Genomic DNA, 9614 nt, shown 5'->3' on the forward strand with positions numbered 1-9614 from the left:
TTTTTTGTTCAAATTTTTTTTGTTCAGAATTTTTTTGTTTACAAATAAAAATGTTCAAACAAGAAATTGCTTAAAAAATTGTTCTAAAAGGTTGTGTTCATATTTTTTTTGTTCAGAAATAAAAATGCTCATATTTTTAAAATATTCAAAAAAATTAAAATTTCGAAAAATTCAATCAGAAAATGAAAGAACCAGAAAAATGGAGAAAACAAAAACTAGTGAAAACTGGATAGAACCAGAGAGAACCATGAACCAGGTCCAAGCAAAATCTTCCGGAACAATAAATGGGCTGCGGCCCAGGTCGTTCCATTAGCGTGCGCGCCGTATTAACGCACGCTAACGGGCGGCAAATAGGTTTTGCCGTTGCTGAGCCAGTCCGCTCCGGCAATAACGAAACCCTGAACCCTAGCTAGAGTCTGCTCGGGTCGCGATGCCGCCGACGGCCGGGGATCTCGCCGGAGCTCGCGCGGGAGCGGAGGCGGAGAGGGTATTCATCGGCGCCGGATGCAACCGCGTTGTGAACAACGTCTCGTGGGGCGCTTGTGGCCTCGTCGCCTTCGGCGCCCAGAACGCCGTCGCCCTTTTCTCCCCTTCGGTCCGTCCCTCTGGTCCTCTCACTCTTCATCAGTTTATTAAGTATCCTGTCTAATTCGGTTGCTCTGGCTTCGTGTCTGTGCTGGGACAGAGAGGGGAGATCGTGACGACGCTCCCGGGGCACAAGGCGGCGGTGAACTGCACGCTCTGGCTGCCAACCAAGAAGGATGTACTCCAAGGTCTCTCTGCTGCCTCCTTTTTACACCCATTTTCTTTGTCAAATGATTAGCTTGGAGAATCAGGCACCATATGCTAGTTGATGCACCGAGTTACAATTCGAGGCAAAATTTGAGAACCAAGCTGAAACAATTGTCTCTCTAAATTGCTTTTGGGTACTTGAGAAAAGCTTAGCTATAGAGATGTAGCACTAGTATAAATCAATCAAGAGAATGTTTGGTCTGATCCTTAGCTCTTGAGTAGTGAGTACTGAACCGTTGGTGATAGTTTGCTCCATTTGCCCCTTTGCAGTTCGACACAGGGAGACACACTATCTCCTGTCAGGAAGTTCTGATGGTGCTATTATGGCATGGAAGATTGGTTCTGGGAAAGGCGAGGTGAATTTCTTCTGTTTCTCCATATTGTTGTTGTTGTCCTTTGAATGAAACCTTTACTGCGATACCTTGACATCAAATTTCTTTCCCCTCTCATGAGCTTGCTGGGGAAATGTTATTCTGGTTATCTCGATCAAGTAGACCCAAATCGTATGATTTTGATCTTTATGTCTGCTTTGCAGTGGTCTCATGCTTTGGAACTGCCAGCAATGCACAAGAAAGGTGTCACCTGTCTTGCTGGAAGGATGGTGTCGGATACTGTTTCAATTTTCGCTTCCACCTCCTCAGATGGTACGGTGGTTATTTGGGAAATGGCAGTTGAGCCGACTACTAGTGGTAAGATGATTTACCAGCATTTTGATACTTTGTACACCATGTCTTATCTTATTCGTTGTATCTTGAAGAGTCGCATTGATCCAAAAAATTTACCCATTCTGTTAGCCTGCATGATCTTAAAGCTTCTGAAAATGTGTTCTGTCCTCCCACTTAAGTTATTTGGTTTCTCTTCTGCAGGCAGCTGCAAGGTGTCGTGTTTGCATTCTCTTTCTGTTGGCTTAAAGCCAATGGTTTCACTTTCATTGGCGGTGTTGCCGGAACAGGAAGGCCGTCTGATTTTAGCAATGGGAGGGTTAGATCATAAGGTCCACATCTATTGCGGGGATCTGTCAGGCAAGGTTTGTAAGTCGTCAATACTTCCATTGCTACATTTGCTCGTTTTTCTTGCCCTAACTACCATTTTATGATCTGCAGTTTGCTAAAGCCTGTGAACTTAAGGGCCATTCTGATTGGATTAGAAGTTTAGACTTCTCTTTACCTGTGATGATGGGTAGTGAAAAGCACAGCCTTTTTCTTGTTAGCTCGTCCCAGGACAAAACCATTAGGATATGGAAAATGACTTCAGATTCTATTTCTTCTTCCTCCATGATACAGCCAAGGAAGGAGAATATTGGGATGGCCTCCTATATTGAAGGTCCTCTATTTGTGGTCGGTAATGCAAGTTACCAGGTATCTTTGGAGTCTCTTCTTGTTGGGCATGAGGATTGGGTATATTCAGTAGAGTGGCAGCCTCCTATGCTGTTACTGAATGCTGAAGCTCATCAGCCAATGAGTATATTATCTGCATCTATGGACAAGATGATGATGATATGGAGGCCAGAGAAAACTACTGGCCTTTGGATAAATTCCGTGACAGTTGGTGAATTAAGTCACTCAGCACTTGGATTTTATGGTGGCCATTGGGAACCTGATGGAAAATCTATTCTTGCGCATGGCTATGGTGGATTTTTTCATATGTGGAGAGATGTTGGACTGGAGTCTGAAAATTGGCAGCCTCAGGTTGTCCCATCTGGTCATTTTGCACCAGTGTCTGACTTAACATGGTCCAGATCTGGCGAATATTTACTAACAGTTAGCCATGACCAGGCAAGTTCTTGTACTTATATCATCTTTGGTCCAATCTTATAGAATGTTTATCTATGGTCTTGTCATCTTCTCGTACTATTTGCTAATCCTGTGTTGCATCAATGTTTATTATGCAGACTGCACGCATATTTGCTCCTTGGAGAAGTCATGTCAACCCAGGAGATGTGATTTGTTGGCGCGAAATCGCTCGTCCACAAATTCATGGGCATGATATTAATTGTGTGGCATTCATTCAGGGTACAGGAAACCACCGGTTTGTTTGTGGTGCTGATGAAAAGGTCTCTAGAGTCTTCGAAGCTACTTTATCATTCCTGAGGACCCTACAGGAAGCAACTTTGTTGAAACCTGACAACGAGGATTTTGATGATGTGCAAGTCCTTGGAGCAAATATGTCTGCTCTTGGGCTTTCACAGAAACCTATATATACACATGGTAAACTCCCTCACGTGTTGGGCCAAGTATCCCTTTAACTTCTCATAACAAATGCCCATTTCATATTTTCAGTTATTCTTTTCATTTGAGTGATACCTTTTGTATTGATGGTTATCCAGGAGGAAAGGAATCCCCAAGCACTACTTCTAACGATGGTCCAGATTCTATGGAGACGATCCCCGATGCAGTGCCAACTGTGTTTACTGAGCCTCCTGTGGAGGACCAACTTGCATGGCATACCTTATGGCCTGAATCTCACAAACTTTATGGGCATGGAAATGAACTCTTTTCCATCTGCTGTGATCATGCAGGGAAGCTTGTTGCATCATCATGCAAGGTATTACTGCATGTTTTCTTGCTGTAACTGAAATTCATGTATGTTATGCAATATTAGTTGTGTTCAGCCAGACATCACCGTCACACCATGTTCGTTTACCTTACATGGCCACAGTTATGTTACTTGATTAATCTGGTTCAGAGCACGTACGTTCCAGCCAAGTGCTCAAATGTGAATCTGCGAACAGATGCTTGTTTTTGTTTTCATAGAAACTATGGGAATGGATGAATGCATATAGTATATCTGGACCTTTTTATATTCTGATAACCACTGAACATTTTGGCACGGCAGCAGGAAACTAGTGTTGTGTTTGTGCATGATCATCTTGCAAGAATGCATATTACTATTTGTCTCTGTATGACGTGCTAGCATTAGTTGATGCAGAATATGTCTATGTCTTAGTAAAGAGTTCTGATGAGACTTTACTCTCTTGTAGGCTCAATCAGCACCAGTTGCTGAGATCTGGCTCTGGGAGGTTGGAACATGGAAAGCTGTTGGCCGATTGCAGTCTCACAATCTGACAGTTACACAAATGGAGTTTTCCTCTGACAATGCTTTTCTGTTGAGCGTATCAAGGGATCGCCACTTGTCCATATTTTCGATCAAGAAAACAGGTGAGGAATTTTTCTCATTGTAGTTTCATATAATTTTTTTGCCTTTTCAGTTCTGTTGGATTGAGTGCTCATGTTCTGCAATTGTTGGTGCGGTTTCACTTGTGTAACTCTTAGAGGAAGGAGCACAGCATCACCTGGTTACAAAGCATGAAGCACACAAAAGAATCATATGGGCATGCTCGTGGAATCCATTTGGGTACGAATTTGCAACTGGTTCAAGGGACAAGACTGTCAAGATATGGTGTGTTCAAGATGCATCTTCCGTCAAGCTGCTTGCAACATTGCCTCTGTTCCGTGACAGTGTGACAGCATTGTCATGGACAGGCAGGGACCGTGCTCGTAATGCTGGTATCATTGCTGTTGGCATGGATAATGGACTGATCGAACTCTGGAGTGTTTCAGGTGGTCGAGCTGCTTCAGATGTTAGCTCAGATCCGTCTGCGCTCAGTGTCGCATGCATGCTCCGGTTTGATCCTCTGATGTGTCATGTGTCAACTGTGCACCGTTTGCGGTGGCAGAAATCTGACTCGTCTGATGAGAAATCAGCACTTGAGCTGGCTTCTTGTGGAGCTGATCACTGCACGAGGGTGTTTGCCGTCCGTGATAGTTGAGGTATCTATGTTGCAACCCCCAGATCATAAGCTCACACATCCAGATTTAGTAGTAGACTAAGAGCCTGGAAGCTCTTTGTGCGCTCGTCATCTTCCCTGATGTATTGTAAAACTAGTCAGTCCTGTTTATGAGAAAATATTGCTACCTGACAAAGCATATGCTGTTCATATGTAAACCTTAGTTGACCGGTGAATGCAGTGAGTTGGCCTTTTCAATACAATTTTCTATGGTATGGTGTTGAATACCTTGAGCATAACTTTTGCATATTCTAGTGCAACTTTATAAATTTTACTATATTCTCCATACACGAGATCCATGATGCACAAACTTTGTCCAACTATATTCAGGCAGCTACTACATACAACCTTTACTGCTGTGTTGCATGAAATTTCTAGCTCCAGCAGCAACCGAGCAAACAGGAAAGCAACAACCACATCAGTAATTTGTAGTTTAGTTTTGCTTCGCCTTAACCCAATTTCCATGGTATACAAACCTCTAAAATAGTATGATACAAGGAAAAAAAACAAAAAAAAATCAGTAGCCAAATCACTTTGATATTGTGCATCTCCTGTCAAGAAGAACTCCAGATGGAGGTGCAGTGAGCTCCAGGTCACAGATCGCAGTCATCCGGTAGCTGTAGTGCCAGGACCAGAACTTCTCCCGGACCTTGAAGGATCCCCTGATGGTGTAGAGGATCTTGTTCCTCTTCATCTGGTTCACCAGCTCCATCGCCACCTCCGGCGGCAGCTCCACCTGGCTGGACACCATGTGGACGTTGACGACGGTGAACTGCCCCCTCCGCTGCGCGAAGGACGGCAGCGCCTGCGCCGCCACGAGCCTGCCACGGAAGAAGAGCTCCATGGTGCCGGAGTGGAACGACACGCCCATCTTCTGGTTGGGGTTGGTGACGTTGGCGACGAGGACCATGTCGCCGTTGAAGTAGGCCGAGGGGGAGCCGACGTAGATGCTGTTGAGCGCGGCGTTGGCAACGTCGAAGGATGGCGTCCTGGGCTTCACCGTCAGGAAGACGATGAGGATGATGAGGCCAGTGAGGATGAGGAGGACGCTGAAGACGAAGCAGACGATGGCGGCGAACCACATCGCCGGCGTGGTCGTGTGCCGCGGTTGGAGGATGAGCTTGGACTCCTCCGACTCCGGTAGCGCCGGCGCCTGCTGCTTCATGCTGATGATCTTGGTGACGATGGTTCTTGGAGACTGGAGGTGGTACGGAGTACCCATCGATTCCGACCAGCAGCTCTACCAGCAGCCGCAGCAGGAGAAAGAATCTACCACCAACTCGCCGGAGAAGACAAGAGAGAGGAGGAGAGAGTATAGTGTGTGTCCGAACGGGAGGGAAAGCAAAAGTGGAGCAAGAAGGAGAGCAAGGGAATGAAGTAATGGAGTTAAAAGGAGGCTAAGCTAATGGAGGGGTCCCGAAATAAAGAGGAAATGGGAAAAAGGAGAAGCTTTTGAAATGATGGTGGGAGTGGGCCAAGCCTGCCATTGTCTCGCCTCCATTGCGTCGCTTCTTTCATTTCCGCCATTGAAAATTGGGAGGCGCTTCGAGGGAAGGCAGTGTGGCCATCTGCGGTTGGCTGCAGCCTGCTTTACCTCCGGAAAAGCATAATTCTTGATAATAAAGTATCGATTATTGGTCTGATGCTGCCTCCTTGATGTTCTCTGGAATGTGCTCTTCCACTCAATCAAGAAAAAAGGGGAAAAATGAGTAGAAATTCTGATTATGATTTACAGTACCATGTGTCACTGTCGAGTGTCAATACGGATTTCTCCAATCTTTTGCATAAAGCTCGGTTAGAAGTTCAAATCATGTGGGAAGATTGTTAGCCGATGAGAAGGGTTGTTACTGCCGGCAGCTGAGCTGGGAGACAAGTCGGCGGCGCAAGTTGCTTAACCTCGAAAAAGCCAGAGCACACTCCGATCTGTGTTCTGTTTCAAACTAAAGACAGGGGAGAATGGAATGGCCGGCCGGCCGGTTAATTCGTGGCTAAGGAACAAGGAACGTTCTTCAGGGTTCGCCGGTACGTGGCTTTATCTATCTAGTGCCCTTCTTTGTCAGCGACGATGCGGAAAGCTCGCACTGCATGCACACCTTCTTTACAGGAGAGCACAAGTGTATCTATTGACCTGACCGACCAAATCGCTACTGATTTAAGTGACTGGTTAACTGCATTTTGCCAAATTAACTTTATTCATTATTATGAGCAGATGATTTTGTGCTAAAGTTCTTGCAAGCACAACCCATGCACCGCCATTAGCTGATAGCAAGGAAATTTCAGTATCTTATTGCTCCCGTTAAGATAAGAGAGTATATTATTGGCTTTTGGTTCTAGTGTGCTACCACTAGCTAAGCTATAGGTATACTAGTATATAGTTGATGACCTTGATCGTCATGGTAATATGGTTAGTTCATGGCTCACTGGTCAGGAACTCAGCTCAGCTCAGGCGATGTTGGGCGGCGGCACGGGCACGGCGCCGCTGTCGTAGGCCAGGACGGGCGTGCCGGTCTCGTCGCTGGTGGGCATGTTGTAGGAGCAGCTGGCCGACGCCTCCACCTGGTCCTGCGCCGCTGCCGGCACCACCATCTCGGCCGGCGGCATCGCCTGCAGGTACTGGTCGTCGGGGCCCAGGCAATGCTGCATCAGAGGGAATGGCGCGTTGGGGATGAGCGTGGACAGCAGCTCCGTGCAGGTGTAGGCCTGCCGCCACGCGTCCGCCTGGCTGCTGCTCCCCGCGACGTCGCTCGCGCCGCCGCACGGGTCGCCGCCGCCGCCGTGCAGCCCGGCCACCTGCGTGTTGGCGTCGTACACGTCCTGGTCCCTGCCAAAACGAAAACATAGCTCGTTTCTCACGCTGCCAGCAGTGACGTGTCACAGGTGTCACCGTGTCAGGTTGCCATGAAGTGTTAACGAACCTGAGGTAGATCATGGGGTCGGTGGCGCCGAAGATATGGTGGCCGGAGCTGGGCCCGGCCTCCGCGGCCCACAGCGCGGCGTCGCTGGCGAAGGAGCCCATGCCTTCCGCCTGCGCCGGGTGCACGTACATTGGCGCGCCGTTCGGCCCCTGCATATCGCATCGCCATTGATAAGGCAATCTGATCCGCATCAGGACATTGATGGTACGTGAGATCCAAGGCATTTCAGCATAAGATCCTAGGCATTTCAATGTGATATCAGTGCTGGAAGATCTCCGTGGTATGTCGATCAATACCTGCATCCCGGGCGCCGTCGGGTCGAACGCCATGTGATTGCTCAGCAGGTAATTCTGCGATTCGGTCATTGTGCAAAATTAAACTGTTAAATTCTCGATGTGATCAAGAAGAATCTATCTGTAATAATTCTGAGACGATTGCTTCCCCTAGCTAGGTACCTTTCTCTCAACGACGCGGGTGAGCATGTCCATGAGGAACTTCTCGCAGCCGTCGATCTCGTTGGTGGAGCCGAACGCCGCGGGCTCAGGCTCGAACAGCCTGCACAAGAAAGAAACACACGATCGAGCTCCTAAGTTGTAGGTACATGGGTACATCATCCATGTATCCATGAAGTAAAATCACAGTGTACGTACCTGAGGCGTTCCTCGGAGATTTGCAGCTGCTGCTGGGAGGCGTATATCTCTTGCTGAATCTCCTGCGCGCAGGTTACATGAAATTCAGAAAGATGCAGGTTAAATGTATGGCGGCATGCATGTTGCACTGCCGAAGCTCTGAACTTTGCTCACCTCTATCTTCTCGTTCAGTGCCCCCGGGCTGAAATTTCCAAGAAAAGAAAACATGTGACAATTGAAATCAGGATGTAAGAATTCAGAACGGGATTGGTAAGTCAGACGAGAAGAGAGGAAACTGGCCGGAGGAACGTATATGTACTTTGCTAGCTGTGTGGCCATGTCACTCTCGCGCTTGAGCCTCTGGAGCATGCTGATGAGGTACTGCATTGGATTTGTCATGGTGAGAGATGGATCATGGCCTCCTTTAAGTGAAAGAATTAATGACGAAATTACTTGACGAGGCAGCAGCTGGCCTCTCTCACCTCGCGATTCTGTATTGGTCTGCGGGCGGCGGCAAATCAAGAAAACGAAATCACATCAGTCACATTTTCTGAACACAAGGATCCACGAGATTGTTGCATGAAGTTTGGCACTCACTCGCCCCTGTCGTGGTCCGACATGTTGAGGTACCGGAGAAGCACGTCCTCCACCCTGACGGATCGACGAACGCATGCATTACATTAGGCACTAGGCAGCCAGGAATCAGAAAACGGAAACAAGTGACAGGAAGAAACGAACCCGTGGCGGCCGGAGAAGGGGCATAGTCGGCGCGATGGGGAGAACATGAGGAGTGCGATGTCGATGTCGCAGAGGACGGAGAGCTCGTATGCCTTCTTGATGAGGCCGTTCCGGCGCTTGGAGAAGGTGACGTGCCGGTTGTTGTTGTTCTCGATCCTCTTGATCGGCAGCTTCACGCGCCCCATGGCCAAGAAGCGGCGCGCGCCGGGACGGTAGTGAGATGAGGCGAGGTTTATATACGTGAGAGATCAAGGACGTGGGTGTGTCTGGCGCGGTGCCGGCGGGACGAGGAGGAGGGAGGAGGGCAATGGCGATGGCGATGGCGATGGAGGCGAGCCTGGTCAATGAGGTCAAGAGTGGGTGGGTGGGAGCGGTCCTAGGAGCGGCAAAGGCGGGGCGAGGCTGAGCGTACGCGTCTGGTCCGTGGGCGGCGGCGTACGGACTCAGGCCGTACAGATTCTGGCGCGTGCATGCTATCCCAGTCCACCCTCCCGAAACTCCCGTGGCCTGCCGATTCGCTTCCGGTTGGCCACGCCGCGCACTCCCTACGCAAACTACGGAGCACGCTCGCCGGCTTCACGCCGCCGGACTCAAACGCACCGTCGCTGTCCATTTGAATCCGTGCGAATAGGGGTATCGATCAAAATCCGACCCAGCGGCCCGACGCTAACGAACCGGCATGTTTGCGGCGATCTATTTGCAACCCGTCGGCGTGGATAGAAACCACCTCCGTGTGTCCCATCTTCTACCCCT

The 9614-nt window shown here is 48.7% G+C and overlaps 3 protein-coding genes across 3 annotated transcripts; 1 reads left to right on the forward strand and 2 right to left on the reverse strand.

Annotated features, from left to right (window-relative positions):
• Window positions 1-430: 430 nt before the first annotated feature.
• Window positions 431-4587, forward strand: LOC124670240 (elongator complex protein 2-like). The gene is made up of 10 exons (XM_047206773.1): window positions 431-595; window positions 686-773; window positions 1063-1148; window positions 1328-1481; window positions 1659-1819; window positions 1896-2567; window positions 2684-2999; window positions 3119-3336; window positions 3773-3950; window positions 4065-4587. Exons 1-10 carry the CDS (start codon window positions 431-433, stop codon window positions 4559-4561), a joined length of 2535 nt encoding a protein of 844 aa, XP_047062729.1. The 3' UTR covers window positions 4562-4587.
• A 291-nt stretch (window positions 4588-4878) lies between these two features.
• LOC124670330 (NDR1/HIN1-like protein 10) lies at window positions 4879-5951 on the reverse strand. The gene has a single exon (XM_047206876.1). It carries the CDS (start codon window positions 5799-5801, stop codon window positions 5109-5111), a length of 693 nt encoding a protein of 230 aa, XP_047062832.1. The 5' UTR covers window positions 5802-5951; the 3' UTR covers window positions 4879-5108.
• A 1070-nt stretch (window positions 5952-7021) lies between these two features.
• LOC124651408 (agamous-like MADS-box protein AGL66) lies at window positions 7022-9046 on the reverse strand. The gene is made up of 10 exons (XM_047190508.1): window positions 8862-9046; window positions 8721-8774; window positions 8606-8624; window positions 8443-8504; window positions 8298-8325; window positions 8145-8206; window positions 7950-8049; window positions 7791-7844; window positions 7495-7643; window positions 7022-7400 (listed from the first exon to the last, which is right to left on the reverse strand). The coding sequence occupies exons 1-10, from the start codon at window positions 9044-9046 to the stop codon at window positions 7022-7024; spliced, it is 1092 nt and encodes a 363-aa protein (XP_047046464.1).
• Between the last annotated feature and the right edge of the window lie 568 nt (window positions 9047-9614).

This window comes from Lolium rigidum, chromosome 1 (genome assembly GCF_022539505.1).
Source record: "Lolium rigidum isolate FL_2022 chromosome 1, APGP_CSIRO_Lrig_0.1, whole genome shotgun sequence".
Taxonomy (NCBI): Eukaryota; Viridiplantae; Streptophyta; class Magnoliopsida; order Poales; family Poaceae; genus Lolium; species Lolium rigidum.

What these genes read in the sequence shown, in the direction of transcription:
- LOC124670240 (XM_047206773.1), top strand. Translation starts at nt 431, where the DNA reads ATGCCGCCGACGGCCGGGGATCTCGCCGGAGCTCGCGCGGGAGCGGAG. An exon ending in GCGGGGATCTGTCAGGCAAG is followed by an intron (nt 1,820 to 1,895) that starts GTTTGTAAGTCG and finishes TATGATCTGCAG; the next exon opens with TTTGCTAAAGCCTGTGAACT. An exon ending in TAACAGTTAGCCATGACCAG is followed by an intron (nt 2,568 to 2,683) that starts GCAAGTTCTTGT and finishes TTTATTATGCAG; the next exon opens with ACTGCACGCATATTTGCTCC.
- LOC124670330 (XM_047206876.1), bottom strand. Translation starts at nt 5,801, where the DNA reads ATGGGTACTCCGTACCACCTCCAGTCTCCAAGAACCATCGTCACCAAG.
- LOC124651408 (XM_047190508.1), bottom strand. Translation starts at nt 9,046, where the DNA reads ATGGGGCGCGTGAAGCTGCCGATCAAGAGGATCGAGAACAACAACAAC. An exon ending in ATGGCCACACAGCTAGCAAA is followed by an intron (nt 8,326 to 8,442) that starts GTACATATACGT and finishes TGGAAATTTCAG; the next exon opens with CCCGGGGGCACTGAACGAGA. An exon ending in GACCCCATGATCTACCTCAG is followed by an intron (nt 7,401 to 7,494) that starts GTTCGTTAACAC and finishes TCGTTTTGGCAG; the next exon opens with GGACCAGGACGTGTACGACG.